The sequence below is a fragment of the Gigantopelta aegis genome, unplaced genomic scaffold, assembly GCF_016097555.1.
Source record: "Gigantopelta aegis isolate Gae_Host unplaced genomic scaffold, Gae_host_genome ctg2928_pilon_pilon, whole genome shotgun sequence".
Taxonomy (NCBI): Eukaryota; Metazoa; Mollusca; class Gastropoda; order Neomphalida; family Peltospiridae; genus Gigantopelta; species Gigantopelta aegis.
Window position 1 is genome coordinate 30,770 of NW_024533101.1, and position 27,866 is coordinate 58,635.

General features: G+C 31.1%; 1 protein-coding gene and 1 pseudogene across 1 annotated transcript; one reads left to right on the top strand and one right to left on the bottom strand.

The window, feature by feature from the left end:
* Positions 1 to 2,769: 2,769 nt before the first annotated feature.
* On the bottom strand, positions 2,770 to 3,291 carry LOC121391753 (probable U3 small nucleolar RNA-associated protein 11). Its single transcript, XM_041523271.1, has one exon. The coding sequence runs from the start codon at positions 3,289 to 3,291 to the stop codon at positions 2,770 to 2,772; it is 522 nt and encodes a 173-aa protein (XP_041379205.1).
* A 21,700-nt stretch (positions 3,292 to 24,991) lies between these two features.
* LOC121391754 lies at positions 24,992 to 27,840 on the top strand (annotated as a pseudogene).
* The last annotated feature ends 26 nt before the right edge of the window (positions 27,841 to 27,866 follow it).

Consider the following 27,866-nt stretch of genomic DNA (forward strand, 5'->3'; position numbering starts at 1 on the left):
TTTTTGATTGATGTACTCCTGTTTAGAGCAATATCTGCATTTATCAACTACACAATCTACATGAAATGTTCTCTTTATCAACTACACGATCTACATGAAATGTTTATCAACTACACAATCTACATGAAATGTTCTCAGACTTACCATTACATCCACCCATTTATAAAGCACCTTCACTGTATCCTCCACACTCCCCATCACCTCACCTAATACACTTGGACCCAGTACACAACTCTCCAGTATATAAAGATCTTTCTTCTCCTTGTATCTCTGACGTATATACACAGAGGATCATCAATACCAAGCCGTGAGAGAGCATCATACTCTAGAGAAGATATATTGAACCTAACTATCATAACAATAACACATATATTACATGTAGTACTAAACAAAAAAACAAAACAAAGCAGCTGTTGCTTTTAAACCATACTAGTATTACATTTTCAGTTAACACCATATAATATAAACATACATACATACATACATATATACTGTAAACATCAAAATTTTCGAGGTAGTTATATTTTCGCAGTTGACACAAAACGCAAAATTATGAGTTTGGGAAAATTTTATGCAAAAGTTTGAGCGGCAAAAATTTTGACATTTACAGTATATATATATATATATATATATATGTATATGTAGGACTGTTTATTATAATCATTAGCTTTCCAAACAATGGATTTATTAATAATACATTACCTAGGTAACCATTAGTTGCCAGGAAATTATCTGCCCATTGGTTTTGCATTTGAGTATAAATACTTGGAATATATAGGGCTTTGTCCCCCGTCCATGTACTGTTCCTGCTAACTGTTCACTTGATACTAGATCGTGGAGAACAACTAAAATAGAAAGAGGATAGAATATGATGCTACAAAAAAATATTTGTATTGAAAAGGAAAAAACTCTCTCTCTCTCTCTCTCTCTCTCTTTCTCTCTCTCTCTCACTACTCACATTGAAATAGCTTCCCATGAAAGTTTCCCTGAGTAATTAGAGGGGCAATAGGAGTGGGACGAGTCACTGCCGAGAATAATCCCCTTATTCTCGTTTTATGACGTGAAACATATACATCAGTATAGAGAAGGCCACTCCCACTTTTATCAAGCTGACCATGAATCCTTGAGTTGAGAGCATTTTCTACACACTACGAAAAAAGAAAAGATCAAAATTATGAGTTCTACAATAAAATCTCACTGTAGTGGACAAATAGGTGTTAAATTTGGACCTAATAAAATGTAGTCTTAAAAAAATATAAGACCAGTATTGGTGTGAGGTTGTCTATAAACACACACTTAAGCAGATGTATTAAAGTCTGTTCATGATCTTACATTATCTAATATAATTTTCTTACATTATCTATTATAATTTTTCTTACATTATCTATTTAATTTCTTACATTATCTATTATAATTTTGCCTCTTTTATTAATTTAGTGTAAGTCTGCAATCAATAAGTTTAATAGTTCCAAAGTTAGTTATATTACCAATAACCAAAGTATTACCATGTAAGGCCACATATAAATTAATGTATTAATAAATTTAATGAAGTTGATCAAATCAATTACAAGATAATATATAGTACTAGTACAATTTAGCTCACTGTTGTAATGAAGTCAAGAGGCAAGTTGAAATTAGTGGACAAATCAACTAATGATATGTAGCCATTTTGTAAGAGTATTTCATTAATTTCTATACAAAGACTATCTTTATAGGAACTATACAATGGAGAGATGAATAAAGATGGAGAACGAATAGATAGAAGAAAAATTAATAACATTACCTAGTTATTAAGTCTCCATGTAGCAGCTGGAGAGATGAGTCGTGTTTCATTAAATTAGTCACACCCCTTTGTATTAATTGAGATCCACATTTAATACCTAAAAACATGTACATGTATTATTACATGTACATGTACTAATATATGGTACATGTACTAGTATTATTAGTACATGTATTATTACATTACATGTACTAGTATTAGGTATTATTACCTGTACATGTACTAATATATGTACATGTACTAGTATTAGTACATGTATTATTATTATGTACATGTACTAGTATTAGGTATTATTAATGTACATGTACTAGTATCGTAGTATATGTACATGTACTAATGCATGAATATACAATGTATAATGAATATTATAATGTTATGTAATATTGCACATGACCAATACAAGAGAGAAATATAGTTATTAATATTATTAAATAAAAACTAACCTGTTGCAAGTCAACAATGTTAATACGACCTGACATGAGAGAATAGAACGAGTTATCATAATAAATTAAGTCACTGACATGTACGAGATTAGAAATTGTTTAACACTTTAATAACTCACCTCGATGTGCTTCCAGTTCATTTCTGATTTCTTTTTCCAAATGATCAGGTACAATGTACTCCTTACCATCCAACGTGAACAGAATATTGAGTAACTTCATTTCTACTAATTTCTTAACAATCTCTACACAATTTCTTTCAGAGAGTTTGTGTGCCGTAGATGCGGCTTGGACCTGTTCTAGTGTAGCTTGTAAGCGACGGATCTCAGCCCAATCGGCCATTTTTATACAATATATTTTAACAGTAGAATCACTGCAATTGTATAGTAATCATGGGTGTGGCCAAAGTAGTTAATTAAATTTGATATTAATTATTATATAAATAAATACTATAACATTATGCACTTTTATTTCTTTCTTTCTGGGAACCATCTATAAGTCACTGGTCTGTTATCAGATCCTGGAATACGGACACGCCTCTCTTTCTTATTTAACAAATGTTTTCTCTAATTGCATTTTATGACTTAACCTCTCCAGTTCACGAGATCGTGTTAATCGTTGACTTAGCTCACGATAGGCTGATAACTTGAGAGAAGGGTCAAAAATATCTTTACCACGTTGCTGTTCTAGCAAATCTTTATCAAGAGAGTGGATTTCTTGGTCACTAAGATCCTGAATACTCTCCTGGAGTTCTCTTTTCTCAACTTCACTTTTATTTTCAAAACTGCTATATCTTTCTTTGTCTTCTTCATCTACAAATATAGTATGTGTATTATGTTGTAATCCTTCACTTGTGAGATGTAAGGTTGATTGAAGGCGTTCAATCTTCTTTTGCTCAATACTCAGTTTCATTTGAACATACTTCAAATCTTGTGTCTTCATTAAATGAAGTTCCTCTTCTGTGTAGTTCTCTTCTGGTTGAGGGATCACGTGACAACCATCTGTCAGTTTTGAGTTTGACCATTTTATAATAGAACTCATCAGGATTTCTGTTACGGGCCTTCTCATATAATTGTTTCAATTGGGCAGCTTTTTTTTCTTGTACGATTTGGCTCTTTGAAGATAGTCTTTACGCTTCTCCAAAAGACCGAGATGTTTTCTGGCCGAAGGCTGGCCTCTCTCTTTGTGTGTTTTTCTGAAGCGTTTTAGCACGTTTCTTGAAGGAAGACATTTCTAAAAAGCGAAGCCACGTGGTAATACGTGGGTGTGGTCATTAACCAGATCCTTTACTATTACTGGTGAATCACGTATAATTGGAGTTGAAATCTCCTACAATAAGTATAGCAAACCAATAGCTACCAGCTGTTTCATATAACTTAATGAAGATAGACTTATGGAGTAAGAGTAATTAATACTCCCTTTACAATAGTACTTTTTGTGTTAAAAATTAGTACTAAACCCTTTACCTGTATAAGACTCAACTTTTTTCTAGAGTTTGGTACTTCACTAGTATGATGAATTATTCATGACACTTCATACAATAGAACATTCAAAGTTTACAAGTTTTACTAGTAGATAGAGACCTATAATATACATATGTAAGGTTGCCATTTTGAAATATATTCATATTCCACCATGACTCTAAAAAGTACTCCACCATCTAGCTAATATACAATGTTATAGTGTAAAAAATCATTTTTTGGCTATGATCTGTGCATCATTGTTTGCGTAATAAGGAGATACTTGAACAAAAAAAATAAATAGGGACTACACACTCCCTTTCAAAAATTTTTTACAACTACATTTTCTCCAAGGAGATTGTGAACAATCACAACCACTGACAATGATACAGTTTTAATTAAACACCTGCTTAGTTATACTAATAGTATTACTACTATCTTATGGGGTTTGACCAGAAGTCATTTAAACTGAGCATATTCATAAGGACATTGTTATGACAGCACTGAACAAGCAATGTTAATTTTAACTTGTGTCATCAATTTTCTATTGAAGGATTTGCCATCTCTTTTAAAAATTTAAACATGACTTTGTACACAACTACTGACTTCGAAACAACTTAACAACTGTTAATAATGTCAACAATAATACCCATAATCTTATGGGGTTTGACCAGAAGTCACTAAACTGAATGTATTCGTGTTGTCATTGTTATGATAGTTGTATGTTATATAGTAATAATGTCTATGTATGTCCATGTGGATGACATAACTAAAGTAAGTTACACAAATACCAGCGTATTTGAACATACCAGTTTATGTCAAAATTATGACAAAAAAATGGAGTTGCTCAGTTGTAACAGACTACAGTATATAAACCAAAATCATCACTGTGTACTTTTATACTGTTAATAAATGTGGAATGTAGTACTATGAACTCTTTCGTAGAATCAACTATCAGTGAGATGTTCCCAGCTAGGTTGGGTTTCCTAATTTTTATTTTTACATTGTGTCTGTTATATTGAAAGCAAATAAGCCACTCTCATTTATTTTGTCATATAATTTTGACACAACCCCACAAGTCATTAGCACACAATTAAAGTTTTTTTTATCATTTCTGTGGCATTAAATATTGAATTTGATACATTTAGCAGCCTACGTATAACACAATAATGACACCATGTAAATACTTCCTGGAAACAAATGATCAATCTAAACTATTTATCGTTTTATAAACATAGGGAATTATATTTCCCATTCAAAAATTTGAAAGAAAATCACAAGCTGATATCAACATGTACGTCTATATGGTTAACAGTTTTTTATAGCATGCACCTTACAAGCATCTTGTGGGTTATAGTACTAAGTTTATTCATGATTACATTACAATTATGACTGTATGAGTCAACTTGTAAACACGACATACAATAATTATAATAATTATATATGTACATCAATGAAAAATGACAAAAATTAACATAATATGAAAAATCTTTCAAAAGTGAACTAACTTTTTCCCAATTACAATATTATGGATCACAACACTAATTCTATTCATATCATAATTGTGTCTGTACAAATCAAGTTTTTATCATATGACATATCCATAATTATAATAATATTATGTACAACCATGAAAATGATAAAAATTAATATAATATAAAAATATTTTGAAAAGTCAGCCAGAAAGCTATCTAACACTAATAGTAAGGATAGCGGTATTATAAAATAGACTATGAGCATTAGTATTGATTTAGGTAATTAAAATGTAGTGTTGGAGTACAATAGCTATAGTATTAATGTCATAACAGAAATTCACTGCTGTTTTGTGACGTGCAAACCATTGTAATTTTTTGTAGTTACTTTAAGGGACTTAGGTCTCTTTCCAGAACTACATTAACAATAGACATTCATTACTCTCACTGGTCACAACAATACTGTTAATAGATTGATATTTTAAACTTCATCATCTGGGTTTAACAGGAAGTCACTAAACTAAGCACAAACCATGTGACAGTCACATGATTTGTGTCAGGGTAATACATGTCCCACTTGGTTCAGTAGGTGTATTATATCTCTATCTATCACTTTTCACTTAATATAAAGCACTGAATTCTCTATTATATATTTGCACATATATATTCCTAACAGAACAGATAAACGTAATAAACACAATACTTCTTGTTTTAAAAATATATAGGGAAATGTCCCCTTTCAAAAATTGTCAACAACAACACGTAGATGTTGAAGTTATTGTTCCAACTCACCACGCTGTCAGCTTTTTATAGCACAACATTATCATCATCTTATGGGGTTTGACTAAATGATTGTATTCATATGGCCATTATTTGATAGTCAAATATTATCAGATACTGTTTGCATATGTATGTGTACAAAGTAAATGTACCTTCCCCACCCCTTGAATATATATTGTGTTATGTCACTTATGTGAGATATGAGGACACCTGTATTACTTCATTCTGCATTAAGATAACAATTTACTACAAATCTTTTAATGTTGCTATCTCAGTGTATTTATATCTTCCACTATCACTGGAAAATACTATGTAATGTGAGACATTAGGAAACCTTGTAATATTTCATTGTACATTAAAGATAGAGGGATTGATGCTGTAATAATTTTATGCATTTAGTGTATGCTTTTGAATGCATTCTAATAATAATGATAACTCTCTACATTGTCTTAATGTAGATTGAATATGTTGCATTTTTATAGATTAGGTAATGTCTTGTAACAATATGAAACACTTTGATTTGTCTTGTGATTTCATGAAGGCCTATTAAATGTTTATATTGTTTGAAATGACTATTACAACATCTCTAGTTACTACACCTGGAAGCTTATGACAAATTGACAACAAATTTATCATTAAAACTAATTTTCATAACAACTAAAAAAATACATATTATTATCCTAACTAAAGTACTTGGAAAAGACCAATAACTGTTCCTTTGAATCAATAAAAATATTAGGGACATAGTCCCTCCCAAAATTTACCACTCATTTTTTATCAATCTTATCAGTTATCACAAACAAAATCAATACAACAAGTATAGAGGAGGGCTTGTTCGTTTTATAAGTCAACACTAATATCACTCTATGGGGTTTGACAGGAAGTCACTAACCTAAGTGTATTCATATATCATAAATTATTACAGTCAGATCGTAATAGTTTATATATCCTTGCATGTCAGATATACACTGAGTATTACTAATTTATATTAAATTACATTGATCTTATCCACAAAACAAAGAACATTATTTAACCCTCTACATATTGAACAAAGCATGGATTAAACTGCTACATTATCTTTATACATCTCTGTCATATAAATTGTATGTTTATATTTCCCTATCAAGCTAGTTGATGCATTATAACTAATATCATTTATAATTATTACTTACAATTGCTGTGTTGTTCTAGTTTCATTAGTCCTCTGGTTTTATTAATTACTTTTCAAGTTGAGTCTCTTTATATGACATTATTAATTGTTTGTATGATTGGACAAATTAACTATAAGCTTAAAGTTAAGTGTCACTGAATTTATCCAAACAAACTAATGATATAACAGATCACTAAATGTTCTGAATTAACTCTTATTAGTTAAAGTCACATGACTTACAGCCAATCAAATACTTTCTTCGATCAGGAACAGCACATGTATTAATATCATGTATACATTGTTGACTTCCATACAAAGTAAATAATTTTGAGTAGATATCTAATATAAAAATTATTAGATTATGACATTTCTCTATATGTTTTTAAATGTTCTTTGAAAATATTGACGTTCTTCAACGAACTATAGAAACAAAGTACAATATTATATATTGAATCAGCTTTATAAAGTGCAAATGTGCATGAGATATTATGTTAACATATAAACTATTGAGATTACTCCTAAAGTGTCATGATATTTAAAAGTTTATGTCACTCACTTTCTCTAAGGTAGCTATCACAACATCTTTTGTTACGGAATCACTAATATGGAGTTAAGACTCTGTATGTGTGATATATGAAATGAATTGATAACTATTAAACATCATAGCATCTTAAATATATCAAATGTATTATGTTATATTGAATAATAATAATAATAATAATAATAATAATAATAAATAATAATAATAATAATAATAAAATAATAATAATTGACCTCATTGTTTGTTTTCTTGGATTTTTTAGGAAACAATCTGTAAAGAATATTTTACTTAAAGAATGCTATAATCATCGTTATCAATATTAGGTATTTTTAAAATAATGTATTGTACCTTTGTCTCCTATTGAACAACTATCACTTGTATAATTGACTATATAGGTCTGTGACTGTTCTTCAACAACTTCAATCCTACTCATGAATAATGTCATAAATTTGAATCCATCCATCCATCCACAAATGTAAGGATATAGTCCCAAAAGAACTCACTTTCCTCTAACTAAAATATAAATATGAGTAGATGGTTCATTATACTTTGTAAAAATACTTCCTTCATCAAAATAATGCTATGATAAAATACAGACAGAATAATTAATACAATATCATATACAGTGTTTAATTGGACTAACTTAAAATACACAGTCTGGCCATATATTGTAACGATTTTATACTCCAAGACTTGAATGTTATAGTAACCTATATAATAATATAGTAACCTATATAATGTATACAGTAACCTATATAATGTAATACAGTAACCTATCTAATGTAATATGTATCCTATATATGTAATATAGTAACCTATATAATGTAATACAGTACCTATATAATGTAATATAGGTAACCTATATAATGTAATATAGTATCCTATATAATGTTAATACAGTAACCTATATAATGTAATATATAACCTATATAATGTAATACAGTAACCTATATAATGTATATAGTATCCTATATAATGTAATACAGTAACCTATATAATGTAATACAGTAACCTATATAATGTATATAGTAACCTATATAATGTAATATAGTATCCTATATAATGTAATACATAACCTATATAATGTATATAGTATCCTATATAATGTAACACAGTATCCTATATAATGTAATACAGTAACCTATATAATGTAATACAGTAACCTATATAATGTAATATAGTAACCTATATAATATAATACAGTAACCTATATAATGTAATACAGTAACCTATATAATGTAATATAGTATCCTATATAATGTAACACAGTATCCTTATAATGTAATACAGTAACCTATATAATGTAATACAGTAACCTATATAATGTAATACAGTAACCTATATGAAAATATATAATGCAACAGGTTTAATAATATTAATACATACAATGAGTATATGTTACGTAATAAGATTAATGATACATTTCTACTGTTCATATTATGTTTTGCTCTACATACACCATGTTCTAATATAACAAATTTATATTGTAGTATATTACATATAGATAAATACACAATACATTTTAGTAACAAGAAACATAAATATAATATCCAATCAAAATGATAAAAATATAGGTCCAATTTTTGATATATCATTTGTAACTCACTTGTAGTGCACTTATTATTATAGAGAGTGTGATATCATCATCATTAAAGAGACCATTAGTATTAATATACCCTCTAATAAGTGAGAAATATATTAAGGGTGTGGCTTTGTTGCATAACATGCCAGCCGCCTTTTGTTTGCTTCCCACCAATCAAAGACAAAATATAAAATTGTTTTAATATACAACAAATGACGTGTGCACACACACACACACACACACACAATGAACCAATGAACTATACTAGAACCCTTGCCCATACTGAGACAGTAATCATAATAAGAAGAGATATATGTCAAGTATCTAAGATATCTTTACCTCTCAATACACCAGTCTCTCATTTTATCATTGTTTATAGTTCCATTAATACCTAATATAACAGATGTTTGGGAATATATACAAGTGTACCACTAAAATGAGTGAGAGAGAGAGGAGAAGAATTTTATAATATATCACATTTGCTAAATGCACAGTAGTAATTTACTTATAATTAATTATATTAGCTTGGTTTTAGTTAAGTGATAATATTATATAAGTTGTTAGTTAGATCCCTAAACTATATATATATATAGCACTTGGATACATATTAATACAAGGTTTATATACACAGACATATATATTAATATAATTATATATATATATATATTGCCCAATTTTGTTTACTTACCTTTGTTTACTTTGTATTGGTCATACAACAAGAACAATTCATAAATGTCTCAACTTCACCAAAACTATCTCCTTGAGATAAATGACCCAATATCACATGACCAGTTGGATCCATAATGGATACCACTCCATCCATCACAATATAGACACCTGTAGGTTCTGTCCCTGCTGTTAAAAATTAATTCACCCGCTGTAATTGGTTTAGAGATTGCAGACGTTTGCAAGAAATCAATATTAAAGGTCACAGATAATAAATTTGAAAGTCTCTCAAATAGTCTTACTAAGAACACCTTATGTGTTGCTGAAACTTGTGCTATACTTGTCCCTTGAGTACTACCTCTACTAGACAATGTATTATGTTGAATACTTTGCTCAGGTGTCCTCACAACTCTTTGCAAATTCTCTGGTAAGTCTATTTCTTCCTCTTCTGAATTATCTTCTTCGTTAATTGTTGAGGTAGGTCTTCTTAAAGGTACAATATCATTGAGGACTGGTTGATGCTGAAGAGTGGCAGCTGTACCTGATGTACGAGATGTAGCTCGACTACCACCTATACTAGCTCCATTACCCATTATATGAGGAATAAAATCTAATAAAGAGGAAAATATTTTATTCAATATACATTAAATACACTTAAGATTGATGTCTTTTCAAACAGTTCACAAAAATAATGATTTTAGGAGATGTGCACAAAATCTGATATAGTAATGAGTCCTTGTCTGTTAACAGGTACTTAGGAATAATTAATTAGTAATAACTTATGAATAATTAATAAGTAATGACTAAGGTGGTGGAGCTAATTATTGATGTAGTTTATCTGATTTATTCACTGACCTAAGAGATCTTGTCCATTCAAAGTAAAAGCTGAAGTAACCAAAAATGGCGATGGCGGCAAATTATTGTTATTTACATGTAATTCTGTCTTTGTCTCTCAAGGGAATGGTCTCACGAGACTTGTTCTCTTTTACGGGAAATGTTCTGTTTTAGCACTGTTGCAATGTCATTAGCTTCAAAAACTGAAAACTAAACTGTTGAGAGCTGTAACAGATACTTTATCTCACGGAGTGATTGCTAGATGGAGCTGTACCAATATGCTGCTATGGTAACCAGATAACAATTCCCAGTGGGCGTGGCTCGAGCAGGACTGGGCGTGGTTGTCAGCTTAATGTTGGTAATTACAAGTATGAGTTACATTTAAAGATATATGTGAGATCATAAAATTCTTTTTAAGTGTATTTAATTAGAACAATTGAATATTATAATCCATGGTCTTTTTAAAAATTAAAAATTTAACTCGGTCATCTAAAATGCTTGATTTTTTAAAAAAAATTTCAGTTATAGGTTCTTATTAAGCAACACTGATATGTGCATGTACATACATGTTAATGGATAAATCTCTTTAGTTTTTATTGCATATTCTAATATTATTTCTATTACACAATGACCTTTAGACCTAACTTCATGAAAACATTTCAGATAATATGGTTATTCACAAATCTATGACAAGGATGCCTTCATTATTACTAGGAGCTATATAATAAAAGTTATTATGTCTCCTACTACTCTTACAAGGTATTTATCTAAGTAGATAAGATCTGCTTAGATCAGAGAGACTACATAATACTGTCACCTTTAGCTCAGAGATCATATTTGGTATAGTAAACTAAATGACACTTAATGATATATATATGAGCAGTAGATTATCCATAACACAATAACTTGTCTTAATGTCAACTCTACAATTTTTATTCATGACTAAAATTTACAAATGTAACATGTGTTAATAACATTTAATTAAAACTTAAATTAATGTATGAAATAATTGGTATATTGAAAGTGCATAATTTTTTAAAACCATCACTGACAGATCTGAGTCCATACAACTAGTCAGATACACTATGATAGCTGTCTCCTACATACATATGCTAGTTTCACTAATTCGTAATATATACTGATATACACATAATATTATTATTGTAATAGAAAATGATTTTGAGACCATTAGTTTTGGATTTTCCGACAGAAATATTGTATCTTATATCACATATAGACATTGTGTTATAAATATATTTCTTTCTAGTAACAAGTTGTAGTTAAGGTAAGACCTTTAATTAATTGTTAATTAGATCAATTAAAAGTCAATTAATGTTGGTCACGCAGGTTGTGATGGAGGTGACAATTTTTCACGAGTTTTTCTTGACTGGTTGTCAAATTGACGCGTGAAAAGATCTCTTGATAACATAAAAGGTACTCCATTTTTCATACTTCTATGTTCTCTACGACTCGTCTCGTCGCTGGATCGTCTCGTCACTTCGTTGGATCGACTCGCCTCATCGTTGGATCATCATCTCGTTACTTCGTTGGATCGACTCGCCTCATCGTTGGATCATCTCGTTACTTCGTTGGATCGACTCACCTCATCGTTGGATCATCTTTTTGTTTTAGTTATGTCATCTTTTTTGTTTTCTTTTCTTTTTTTTTCGTTTTTTTTTTATTTTAGTTTTTTTTTATTTTTTGTTTATGTAAAGTTTTTTTCTTCTCATTTCTACAGAACTCAACTTGGAAGTTCTTACTGTGATTGGCCTGATGTTCTTGACTGTTCTTCTCTGATGTTCTCTTGACTGTTCTTCTCTGATGTTCTCTTGACTGTTCTGATGTTCTTGACTGTTCTTCTCTGATGTTCTCTTGACTGTTCTGATGTTCTTGACTGGTCTTCTCTGATGATGTTCTCTGGATATAAAAGATGAGTCGCTCTCCTGCTCATTGGACTCTTTCCTGTCTTCCTTCAAGCCTTCTTTCCTCTTCTTTTATTTTTTTTTTAATTTTATTTTGGGCTATCTAGCCTATCTACACCATACACACACTCACACAATCTCTAAAAATCATATTCCCCCTGCCGCCTGGCGGCCAAAAAATTTTTTTTAATATCCAAGGCCGCCAGGTGGCGGGGGAACCTCTGATCTTCTAGGGTGCGTGTGTGTGCTGTGTGTGTGTGTGTAGGTTGGTAGTCCCTTTTCACTTCCTCTGTCTCTCTTCACTCTCTATCCATTCATTGTCATCAGTTCAGTTTTGACTACTCTTTTTCTTTCCCTGCAGGAGCAGCACTGTTGAAAAAGGTGAGCTATCTTTCCATCCAACCATCCATTCTTTAGTAATCCAGCTGTTCCAAATAACTCTCTCTTTCTTCCTCTATGTTCTCTACTTGTGGATTGACTGGAAGACTCTTGTGGACTGACTGGAAGACTCTTGGGGACTGACTGGAAGACTCAAGACTCTTGGGAGACTCTTGGGAACTGACTGGAGGACTCTTGGGACTGACTGGAGGATTCTTGGGGACTCTTCAACTGCCTTATTTTAATTTTTATTTTCTTTTTTCTGTAATTTTTTAATGTTTTTCTTTATGATTTGTTTTCAATTTAATATTGAAGTTCTCAAAAACATTTTTATCTAAATTTTGTCAAAAATCAATCATCTTATCTTTAGTTAAAATTATTTTAGAAGTTAATTAATCTTCAAATCAAACATTCCAGACTTTTTTAACTTTAAAAATTTAGTTAGTTCGACTTTTTTCAACTACAGTGACACTGAAATCTTATACCAATATAAATCATTTTTTTTATTTGTTAACAGTTTTGTAGATCATTTTTTATTGTTAACTTTTTTACAGTGACACTGAGATCTTATATATTATTATACCAATATAGATCATTTTTTTTATTTGTTAACAGTTTTGTAGATCATTTTTTTATTGTTAACTTTTTTAATTGTTAACAATTTTGATTGTTAATAGTTTTGGAAAAATAAAATAACTTCATTAGTTTTGTATCATAATTATTATCATTAATGTTTTTTAGCTAAAAGCTATATCATTTAATTAATCTTTTTCTTAATAATTAATTAAAAATCTATTACTATCTTGCTGTTCTCTTTACGAGGGCAATGTAATATTTCCCGCCAAAATAGTAGTGGTCACGTGTTTGCTGTTCCTTGCTGGGTGCGTGCTCGTGATATTTTCCCGCCTAGCCAATGACACTGAAAACTGTGAATGTTCACAAATGGAAACCTTATTTGACTGACTCTCTCTCCCTCTTTTGACTGGACTCTTGAGATCCTAATCTGTTAAGACAGTTTAATTTGTGTTTCAATGCTTCCACTCCACTAACTTAGTTTATCATTGATTGTACCAAGAACAAGAATATTGAGAGGGAGTGCCAAAGAATACTTCATATATGTAACTGTGGTTGATCAATGGATGAACAAAACAATGATTTTTTACCATGTAAATTGATGTAATACAGTTTTAAGTATCTTTTCCAAGGACTCCATTGTCTGGTACGAGTTTCAAGAATGTAAACTTGTTAAGTGCCTTCAATGTAAGTTATTTACACGTGTTCTCAATGAGTATTGTACAATTATTGAATGATATGGGCAACCACATACAATAGATATACAAGACTATTTAAAATTCATAGATTACAACAATTAAAACTTGTAATTTGCTTTATTATATATATAATACACTTACAACATTCATACATTTCGTAGACCACAACAATAAGTTATTGAATATTCATTAATCACAGTCTGTAGAGTTAGTCTCCAATGGTATCCATTACACATCTGATCCTATTGATTTTATTGTTGGAGAATAGAATGGACAACTTCTAACTGTTTATAGGAAGTAACTATTGCTGCCCTTTAAAGACGTTTATTGTCGAACATGATGGAGAGATGGTACAATTAGAACTTGATATAAGAAATACAAGAAGGTATTGTTAATAAAACACTATAGGAACAATACATGTACATATGTCTTCTCTACTTATATACTTGAGGTTACTATCAGTTGTATATCTATTGATTTTAACAGTTTTACTTTTATCGTTGACATTTTTTATATAATTTTCATGCCACACTTTCGGAATTAAAGCTATGTGTACACTCTTATTTTAGACAATTCTTACAACAAATAGTATGTCTAATTTAGTTAATGATTAGTGAGTCAGTAGTTGTTAACTCTCATTAGATGATAGTTGTTGTTAAGTACATGTACTAATGTTCATTAATTTAATTTGTTATTCTCTTGTGTTTTATTTATCCATTTTCACTTTATATATCCATTGATGATCTCTATTTATCCATTTTGTATTTCATTCATCCATAGATACCACATACATTTACGATACAAGCTATCTAGCCACTACTAAATCTACTTATAATGATTCTTCTATTAAGGTTAATTACAGTCTGGAGTACCAAATAAAAGATAAAGGTGCTGGAGTTGGTGGTCATATGAATGACCATCTGAGCATTAGTATGGGAACAAGACTTATAGTGGTGGTGTCAGAGCTGAAGAAGGAGGACAGAAAAAATAAACTTTACATTATTATTCTACTCCACCAGATAGTGAATGTAATTTAAATGGTGTGGTTTTTGTGAGGAACTATAGTTCTAGCTACATCTGTATATCTTGATCAGTCCATTTATGTATCTGTTCATTTATTTATACATTCATTCAGCCATCTATCCATCCATTCATCAATCTGTCTATTTGTCCATTCATCCATCCATCAATTTAATACTACCTATTAATCCATATCATAGAGTTATATTCTCTTACTAAAAACTTAACTTACTCCAACAACAAAATCTATTACTCAAAAACAATAATATTTTGTCTGAATCTCCACCTAGTTTTTGATACAGAAGCCACACCCACTGATTTAGAAGAATTCTATTGGCAGTTTAGTACAGAAAGACATAGTCCTGCCTGTGGTTAAATTTTAAGTTCCCATTTCCATACAACCACTTCGATTCTCATTCCCTTTACACTTAATTTCATTTCCCTATTTCAAATAGTTCACATTGTTAATTAATATAGTCTGATGTACAAGGTGAATTAGTAATCATTAGGGCAAGTTCTACACTCTTAACGTTGTACTTGACAGCCACAATTATTCAGATATTTGGTACTGTGTTAATAATTGTTAGTAGTTTACTTAATGCATTATAACTCTCCCATTCACCTAGTAACTTTATAATACAAGAGGCGAAAAAATCATTATTGCATAATTTTCGGACTATCTCAGTTTGTCATCAGACAACTAAATACACGCAGTAATAATATAACATTAATTATACGAGCTTACTTGATATTTCCTAATTTAAACCCAATCCTTTGTGTAGTTTAACTGAAAGCTACTCATACTTAGGACTTAGAGGAGCTCTTAAATGAGAGGAACCAGTAGTCACAACTCATGGAATTCCTATGTTACCATTTCTTAGTGTAATGTGGTTGGTGGGTGGAGGTGCTTGTTATCTGATTTAAGATTTTCAGCATCTTCATTCACAGCATCCAACTAATCCATTATATAATAAAGTTGTATGGACACATTTACTTGTATGAGTAGTTTTCTAAGATAAATATTAACTTCTGACTGTGCATTAAAGATCACTAGCTTCACAATGAGTTAGATCTCTTAGACTATGTCCATTCAACTAGTGTAATAAAGTCAAAAGGCAACTTACTATTATTATAATAATTATAATTATATATAATCCAGGTAATAAGACAAATAAGGAGATAGACAAGGTTAGAGCCACTCACTTCAAACTATTAGACATTTTTTATACCTATCAACCTATTTTTATAGTTCTTTTTATTAGTGGTGAATTATAGCAGAGCCTATAGAAAATCTACTTGACTCTAGTATTGTTCAAAAGGATGCTCAGTCTCATCAGCTATAGCAATGGTGATATGTATAGTTATAGTAATAGTGCCAACAGCTATATACCAAGCAAGGAGGTACTCAAATTTTTAAATAATTACCATTTTAACCATAACTAATATTTGCAATATCATGTCTTAATTTTTTAAACATATTGTCAATACAAAAATTTGAATACATCTAATAAACCAATCAAACTTGTTAAACCAGTTAAAGAATTATTATCTGATAAAATTGATGCTATGCTTTGTAATACCAATTGCATGTTTTCATGTATACCATACAACTTAAAGGAAGTTCGTGTAATGTTCTCTATAAAACACTGATCAGTTATGCCAACATTCCTTCCCAGTGGTTATTTAGATTTCATTAAAAATGTACATTTATAAAAAAAAACATGTTGTGTTGCCCAAACGATTCCTACTCGCTCACCCACTCAGGCTTCCACTTAGGCTCCAGGATTCCCTGCTATTGCTAGCTGGGACCGCCACCTGGCTTGGTAACCCTCGTCTTCGCGAGGTAATCCTGGCTGGAGCATCGCCCTAACTTAAAACCAGCCGTACGGATTCCAGCTCTTAGGGAATATCGCATTCAGGAACCGGGAACCACAAATACACCAGCCTCTTCTCGTTTAAAGGGAGACTACCAGCCCTATCCTAGTCGGCCTTTCGGATACTCCGTAGAGTATGCTGGTAACCATCTCAGAGGTCTGATGCATTGCAGAACGCTGGCCCACAACACAACCTATCCAAGGTTGTTTTCGTTTCCTTTTATATGTACGTCAGATTTTGTCTTCATGTTCTTGTGGGGCGCAACCCTGTCTGTTATGAATCTCATTAACGTTAACTATGAATATGTTTAATGGCAGTCTGCGATAGCACTAACGAAGTAAAAAGCCTATTAAAATAACTAAAACCAAATATTTTTAGTTAAAGTTAAATACTTTAAGTCACGCATAAGCAACTAGAAACCTATAGCTTCACAAATTTGTTTTGTTTTAAGAGTTTTGCATAATTTGGAGGGACACATCTACAATATCCAATATTCACTATCAACAATGGGAGACAGCTTAATGTAATACAAGTTTCATCTTGCATACAAAATCAAAAGTCAACAGAAAACTGCAATCCAATGAGAGATGCATATTATTTTAGGAGAAAAGCTTAGGTAATAGATCGATTAATATGTGGATGAATTATTAGATAGAAGGACAACAAGAGGAAAATGATTGGAATACTTATTGCATCTGTCTCTGTCTCTGCCTCTCTCTGCAGTCTCTCTCTCTCTGCAGTCTCTCTCTCTCTCAACAATTAGAGGATGACTAAGAGAGACTGATTAGTCTTCCTAAATTAACCAATCTGTACTCATATGTAGATTGAATAAAATATAAAATAAAATGTTGAAAATAGTAAAAAAACACTATTTTATTTGTAAACTGCCCACAAGTCATGTTACTAGTCTGAGAAATGAATAAGACAAACATGTGTAAATGTGTAGTCAACTGTCTAAGTAATTTGTTAGATAATATAATTTCATGGTAAAAACCATATTGGTCGTCATGCACTATGTGATTATCATGAGATCGCAATATAAATATACATATGATCTGACTTTGAAGTCCATGAACTGTCAATTCCATAGTAATTAAAATCATAATGCACTAGTGCAAAGTATTTTATAAGGATATATACAAAGTAAATGACTATAAATTAGTTTAAGATAATCAAGTTAACAGTATAATATAATCAATAGCAACAACATATTGTCTAGACTGATTTATGTTATATTATATAGTGTATCATTACAATTTACTATATATAACACCAGTATTGTATCCACATGAAAATTACATAATATTAAACAACTAATAAGCTAAGCCTTCCTTTTAACTTTCTTAGATTATTCATTATTAAGTCTATCATTCATTCAGAACACTCTTCAACATCCTGTTATAGTTATGTCATAGATAGGTACAATTTACTGTAAATATACAAATACTTAACAAGAATATTTACAATTATCCCATGGTATAATCATTGAAGCCATATATGAAAATTGCATTGGACCACAATTTGATTTATCAAATGAAGAGTTTCTTGGTATACAACACAAAGATGACATTTTAAAATAAATTATAATTACTATTATTATAATTATTATAATAATAGTAATTATATAAATATCCAGGTAATTATTAATTACCTGGATTATTTCAGTCCACTTTCATCAGCTTGTAAGCCTTTAATAATACTACTCACAACAGTACAATCTACAATAATATAGTAAATACAATATCTATTATCAAAAGAGACCTTGATCTCTTTTTATATGTACACTGAAGACCTGCCTACTATATGAATAATTAATAAACAATTAAGATGGGTGGAGCTATTGTCTTGTACCATGACCTAAGAGATCTTGTCTGTTAAGTAGAACACTGAAGTAATCATGAATAGTGGCAAATTGCCATTAGTTAAACTTACATGTAGTTCTGTTTTACTGGCAGTGTTCTGTTTTGGTGCTGATTACACAGTCTTTCACTGGCCTCCACTTCAAAATAATAAGCACAAAATGAAACTGTTGAGAGCTGTAACAGATACTTTATCTCATGGAGTGATTGCTGGATGGAGCTGTGCTAATGTGCTGTTATGGCAACCTGGTAACAATTTGTCAATTAGCATAGTCCAAGTTGGAATGGGCGTGGTTATTGGTTCAATTTTGGATTTAGATCACTTCATTGAAGCTAGATCATTAAAATTAGAGGTAATTACATAACCCTAACTTATGTTTTGAGGATTAAGTTTCAATTGTTGGTATGTGAGGTTATTAATGTAGTATGCCACACCCTTTTTTTCCACTGATTTGGGCCCATGTATTCAACTTAACAACTTTACCAAATTATAATTATCCTCATATATACCAAAGTATCCTAGTCTTAATCTCAGTAGTAAATAAATAAATAAAGAACTATAGTTGCATTGGATTTGTTACTTAGCAACATACCCACATGGTTACTATTTTTAGAAAAAGTGTTCTTGTTTAGAAAACTTATGTTTAGGTCATGATGATCTTTTCAAAAGATTATAAATACAATATATATTAATAGTATTTTAATGAGGTAGCCCCTGTTCGTTATCCTCGTGTATGTAGATTAGTTTTAAATTAATTTATCTTATTATCTCTATCATTATAGGATGCCATTTCATTGACCAAAAAGACCATTTGCACACAATACAACACTACTTAGTTTTACAGTTATTCTCGCCTATTGCCTTCTCTTTTTTAATTCCACATCTCCGTAACAAATATACTCAGTATCTTCCGCTAATAATATTACTGAGCTTTCTTTCTCATCATTTAAGAGATGCTGATCGTAGAGGGGTGTGGTTTGGATTCTTCTCAACTTCACCTATACCTTGGAAACTATATGTTGCCATGGTGATAGCAATTCCATGGTTATTACGGATTCCTTGTGTGTTTTCAGTATTATCATTACCGCATCAATCTTTGAACAAGACAGAAATTGTTTAAGAAACACTTAAAAAGTATATTCTATATTTCTATTAATTTTGTTTGTGAGTTGTTAATTTTTTTATTTAATAATAATTATTATCAATGTTTAATTTTAAAATCATACACTGGTTGGTTGCTACCATATATCACTATCATGTGATCACATACATATTAGGAGTGTTGTTATTTGTTTTTATTTGGTATAAAACATGACAGTCCCTTATGTCAAACATGTAGACACCTGACTGGGATCAACTTTGACAGTCACATCACTCAATGTCCATATAATTAGTAACTATATTTGATTCCTTTTAAACTTTTTGTTTATTATAATTCATTTTATTTATTTGCTTTAAGTTTAAAAAATAACTCTAAATCAGTTAGCTTTTAAGATGATTCAAATTGAACATATTTTCTGAATGTAGATGACTCAAAATAAAGCCTACATCATATCTACATTGTCACTGATGTAACTTATAATAAAATTAATATTATTTAAATTAATGTTTTTAAATGACAATTATTTTTATTTATTAAATTTGTCTCAATTGTTAACAATGAAAAGATATTTTGTTGTATTTTATATATCAATTAAAGATGATAATTACAATATTATCAGTTCTCAGTTATTTACAGTGAAAAAATATTAATAATACCCTTTCTTTATCCTAATTGAGTTACATCAGTTGTCATGACAACTCTCCCTAGTGATTGTGACCCTAGTTTTATCAGTTCATCACAGACTTGATTTATAGCTACACACATCGTACATGAGCCTAGATAACAATATGACATAATAGTCCATCTATAATAATTATATTCAATTATATTTTCATTTGTCCATAAATGAATCAATGATCCATCTATCCATCTATTCATTCAACTATTCATCCATTCATTATGTCAAGTCTTACTTCAGTTTTCCTTCTTAAGTTTTATAACAGCATCATTTAATATATCTTCATGTGAAGTATGTTAAAGACAATACTAGTTGTCTATTTTATAAGATATCATGGCATAATGCTTAGCTGTAACCTATACATGACATGATTCATCACATGCTAGTCACATGACTTGACTTTTTTAAAATTACCGTGTCTATAGTCAAGACACATCTGTTTTTTCTAGCAACACTTTATAATTTTACTAATGAAGGACAACTCTCATATAAAGGATATCATAACAATGTCTACTAAATAGAGTGGTCCTATTAAATTATCTACTAGCAAAAGGATACGTAAATATTTGCCTTGTTGTGAACCAGAGAGTGTCCATATGGGATCAAAGAGAAAATGAAGGCTGTTCCCCTTTAGGAATAACAGTTTAGTCTCTGGGGTTCCAACTGGAGAGAGAGAGAGAGAGAGGAAGAGAGGAGAAAAGAGAGAGAGAGAGAGAGGAGAGAGAGAGAGAGAGAGAGAGGATAGAACATATAACAAACATATTTTACTTGTAAATCAGGTTGAGTTGTAATCCAATGTCCTCGTGATGCTAATAAATTAATAATTTTCTTGTTTTGTCGGTAGATTGTGTATAGTAGTGGGTGTGGTTTCATACTCATATCGTTTTTTAACGATTGTTCCACTTGGTTTTTAAACAGACATTGAAGTAATATTAAAAATCAGTGATAGAGTAACCAGGTGATACTGCACATGAGATATTAATAATATCATGTGACATTGACCCACCTACCTCCTTGATCAACAACACAGGGACACACCCATTCCTCCTGTTTCCTGTCGACAAACCTCAATGAGATCTTTTATCGTGACAGTATTAACAATTTTATCTAAAGACATTGAAAGACATTATACTGACATCCTTGAATAATACCCCTTAAAATATTTAATTCAAAGCAATTAAAGAAATTATAATTTCTGCTATAACTAGAACTATGTCACTGTCCTGTTAACTCACAAAGTGTAGGATGAAGTAAAGACAGCTTTTCTGCTTCTTCTGCACTATTAGTAACAGCAATGACCTGTAATGAGTGAGTGAGTAACATTAATAATATCTACATGTACAGGTAATGTGTATGTGTAAACAATATTGTTTCCTAATATCGTATGTAATGTACATATTCATATACTGTAGTACAATTTAATTTATTTTGTAGTATATTGTAGTATAATTTACTACAAAGTGAGTCTGAAGACCTATAATAATATGTATATAATATTATCATAATATGTACATATATTATAATATATATCATAATTATATTATCATATATTATCATAATATGTAACATTAAATGTTTACTTTAATCTGAGTAGTTCACAGAGACTAATCACCGCAAGTCCATCAGGCTAAAGTCAGAGAAACATAAAGGGTTAAAATATGACTGATATTATATATAAAAGAACCTATTTTAGAAGGCACACTGAATCTAGGTCACCCTCTATATTGAAGACACTTGTTCTAGTCCCATACTAATACTTTAGTGTATTATACAACCTCTATATTGAGGACACTTGTTCTAGTCCCATACTAATACTTTAGTGTATTATACAACCTCTATATTGAGGACACTTGTTCTAGTCTCATACTAATACTTTAGTGTATTATGCAACCTCTATATTGAGGACACTTGTTCTAGTCTCATACTAATACTTTAGTGTATTATGCAACCTCTATACTGAGGACACTTGTTCTAGTCCCATACTAATACTTTAGTGTATTATACAACCTCTATATTGAGGACACTTGCCCATACTAATACTTTAGTGTATTATATAACCTCTATATTGAGGACACTTGTTCTAGTCCCATACTAATACTTTATTGTATTATACAACCTCTATATTGAGGAGACCTCCATTATATTAAGGACAGTTACCAAGTCACAAATAATGTACACTATTAAATGACTATATTATTATAATATCTTACTGATAATGCTGAGAATAGAAGTAATATTGAAGCTGAATCAAGTCTGGCTTGATAGAACAGTATTGTAATGCTCGTACTGCAGGACTTAAAATAGACACAACATCAACATGTGTGAGATCTCGTGGCTTTTTAACTGAAACAAAATAATAATTAATATAATACTTAATATATCAAGAGTGACCTTCATATAATAATAATGTAATATTAATATACCTAGACAATATTCTGGTACAACACAATACTCTGCACAACCTGGACACCTCTGTATCAAGTGATAATATACCTAATAATTATAATAAATAGAATATGTCTTTAAATATAATATAATATAATAACATACCACACACTTCATCATTGATAACATACAATGATACTGCAGTACCAACTAGAAAAGAGTGAGAATAGATGGATGAATGATAATGGACCAATGGATACATATAGTTGAAGAGATGGATTATGGATGAATGGGTTTGATGGATGGATGGATGAATGGACAGATAAATTGATAAATGGATGGACTAGTCAGATAAAGAATAGTCAATATGATATAGTATATTATATACCTTTAGTGATCACACCTGATATCTCATAACCAACAGGGAATTGGTCCAACTCTGGATTTAACTCCAATAAGGTCTAGATGTATTATGAGAAAAATTACTGATAAAATGTATTAACTAAAACAGCTAAGTTGATTAAAATTACAAACTAATTATATACTTTCTGTTACTATGACAACCAAACCTGTATATCCATTCTATTTAGAGCACATGCTTTAACATGTATCATGACATCTGTTGGTCCTAACTCTGGTAGAATAACCTAAGAGAGAGAGAGAGAAATAATCAATTAATCGCTATATGGTCAACAAAGGCCACACCCAGGACACTTATTCTATTGAAATTGTTATAATTATTTCAATAAATATAAAATCACTGAACCATCTTAACAAGATACATCCTTCAAGATGTGATACTACGTTATACACTTGCATGTCTTATGAACGAGACTATGTACATGCATTCTTCATTATATCTATTATATTGAGTGCCCCATACATGTTTTATAGTTTGTTTTAAGAACTTACATGTTCTTCTAAACGTGGTACTAACTTTCTCTGACTATCAGAAGTAGTGACATAAGTTAAATATATCCCCTTCATGTTTGCCAAAGTGGGTGTGGCTGGGGTCTGCAGAATTGTAATATTGCTTTTCTAATTAAACGTAATTTTCTGTCTCTGACCAATTAGATTGGAGTAAGAAGCTATACACGTGTATAAAATTTATTTGAAATTTGTTGGTCAAAAGAAGTACCTCCCATAAGATATTTGTAAAAGGTATTTAATTCCTCTATAAACTAAAATCTTCACCCCTTTTTGTCAGATTAACTATGTCAGCTGGTCCAGTTCAACACAAGAAGGCTGTAAGTTATTAACAATGTAATTGTAGTTAGTCTAAACTATTACATGTGTGTACATATTGGAGATAGTACCTGTTCATCAAGCAGGCTACCACACTTAGACTATGTAGTATTAATGTTGTTAGTTTAGAATTATCAGTGCTTACTATCTAGTAGGAAAGGCTGCTTTGCTATGAATTGTTGATGTTCAGAGTTTTGGAATTTTGCCTGTTCAGCAGAATAGCAGTCACCTATTTGGTATTAAGATACTAAAGCTGGTTATATCTTGTCTAGTGTCAAATTAATACAGATTGTGATACATGTTGAAATATTAACTCTCTTTGAATTTGAGTTTATATTTCAAAAGAGGGAGGGGTTTGTGTAGTGTAGCCAGGAAAGTTCAGTATAATAGTCCACAAGAATCTCATCAAGAGTAATCTGATCTACTATTAAAACATATAATTTAATTGTTACATTTATGTAGCTGCTTAAGAAAATAGATCAGTTTTTTAAAGAAGTGGTTAATTACTTAATTAACCATTTTATCTTTTTTGATATTACAGCTTATGATGAAGTTGCTGAGGAAAGAATTTATTAATGAGGAGTATAAAATATGGAAGAAGAACACACCCTTTCTCTACGATCTTGTTATGACGCATGCCCTTGAGTGGCCTAGTCTCACGGTACAATGGCTACCTGCTATTGAAAAGTGAATGATTGTCATGTGACCATCATGTGATCATTGTTTATAGGCCTAATGGGAAAGATTATACTCTTCAAAAGCTACTTTTGGGAAACACATACAAGGTATTGTTCAATGTGGTTTGATCTTGTTCACATTTAATGGCTTCATTCCCATACCTTTTGTGTTACAAGTATGAGAATAAGACTGTATACAATGAGTATAGGTATGAGACTGTCTTAATAGAGGAATGAGCATGGGTATGAGACTGTCTTAATAGTTTATATCACATTGATATGAGATTAAAACTTTTTTTGAGCATACATAACATGGGAAATGAGATTTGTATATATGGTATGGGAATGAGACTATGTACATGTAGTATGTATTATGTCAAGATATAGGCATAACACATGTCTACTCTGTCTATATATGGACCATATATATAATGTATTATTGTAGTGTGATTATAGGAATGAGCCATGTACATGGTATGGGAATAAGATCATTTATGTTGTATGAGAATGAATCATGTACATGGTATAGGGATGAGACTATTGTTTGTTTTCTTTTAGTTCTGATGAACAAATCATGTCGTAATAGCTAGTGTTAAGTTACCTAATGAAGAGGCTCAAGTTGATACAAGCAGATATGACAGTGATAAAGGAGGTTGTGGTCATAGTTATTAAACAGATATATTAACTTTTTGTTTTAGAATATGGAGGGGTTTGGTTCAGTAGCTGGTAAGATAGAGATTGAAGTTAAGATTCATCGAAGGAGAAGTTAACAGGTGAGTTCTTTTGAGAGTTGGTTTGTTCATTTACTCTCTCTCTCTCTCTCTCTGCCTCTCTCTCCCTCTCTCCCTCTCTCTCTCTTAGAGCACGTTATATGCCACAAAATCCATTTATAATTGCTACAAAGACTCCATCAGCTGATGTACTTGTCTTTGATTACAGTAAACATCCATCTATACCAGGTAAACCACATACATTTATCCATTTTATTGATTTTTGTCTCTAGAGGGTACAGAGTGCAAACCAGATTTACTTCTTAAAGGACACACAAAGGAAGGGTATGTGATTGTAAACATAAAATGTTTTATCATAACAAAGTGAAACATTTTATAATTTACTTATCATTAACAGTTTCAATGTATTTTTATATTAAGAGTAATTATACAATATACACCACACACATCACCTAGTGTAATGTACTTTGAACTTTGTACTTTGACCTCTTGTAGATATGGTTTGTCATGGAACGTCAGTCGTAAAGGTCACCTTTTAAGTGCTTCAGATGATTATGTAAGCACAAGAACTATGATCTCATTATATCTAATGTGTATGATTTTTTAGACTATTTGTCTATGGGATATAACTGGTATTACCAAGGTAACATTAAAACATGTAACTAATATAATTGTATTGTTTATATTGTCTGCTGTTTATCAGGATCAGCGAACATTAGATGCTAAGTCTATTTATACTGGACATACTGCTGTAGTAGAGGTGGGTGGAGTCAAGATTTATATAGTTGTTTATTTTTTGTTTTAGGATGTTGCTTGCACTTACTTCATGATAGTTTATTTGTTTCTGTTAGTGATGATCAAAAGTTAATGATGTAAGAATCTCTTTCTCTCTCTCTCTCTCCTTTCCCTCTCTCTCTCCCTCTCCCTCTCTCTCCTTTCTCTCTCTCTCTCTCTCTCTCTCTCTCTCTCTCCTCTCCCTCTCTCTCTCTCTCTCTCTCTCTCCTCCCTCCCCCTCGCTCTCTCTCTCTCTCCTCTCTCCTCCTCCTCTCTTTCTCTCCTCTCTCCTCTCCTCTCCCTCTCTCTCTCTCTCTCTCTCCTCTCTCTCTCTCTCTCTCTCTCTCTCTCTCTCCTCTCTCTCTCTCTCTCTCTCACATGTTTACAATCTATTCTCATATCTTTCAGATGGGATAGTCGTGTCACAAATACTTCTAAAGCCAGTCATATTGTAGAAGCTCACACTGCTGAGGTAACTTTATATGCACTATAGCTACATGATATGTTAATATATCACTATCTCTTGTAGGTAAACTTGTTTAGCCTTCAATCCATATAGTGAGTATATATTAGCCACTGGATCAGCTGACAAGGTAAGATCTGAGAAGTGAGTAAATATTAAAATGAGAACTTATTTTTCTCCTCTCTCCAGACGGTAGCATTATGGGATATGCGTAATCTTAAGATAACTCCATTCCTTTGAGTCCCATAAGATGAGATATTTCAAGTTCAATGGTCTCCTCATAATGAAACTATTTTTAGCATCAAGTGGAACAGATAGAAAATTAAATGTTTGGGATCTCAGGTAATAAACAATAACCACATGTACACGTACATTATTTTGTTATTGTAGTAAAATTGGAGAAGAACAATCACCTGAGGATGCAGAGGATGGTCCACCTGAACTATTGGTAAGTAAGCTGATAGAGATTATATCGTTCACTCACTCTCTCTCAGTTCATTCATGGAGGTCACACAGCAAAAATATCTGATTTCTCTTGGAACCCTAATCAGCCGTGGGTTTATTTGTAGTGTCTCTGAAGACAACATATTACAAGTTGGCAAATGGTAACACATCTACTGCTTCAATCTTTGTATTTTTTAACTTTGTTATTTTTTTAAGGCTGAGAACATTTATAATGATGAAGATCCTGATACACCCGCACAAGACTTAGACCTGTGCAGTCTTAAGTCACACGATACTCACATGACTGTTTGGACATTACCTTTGTTTCATTG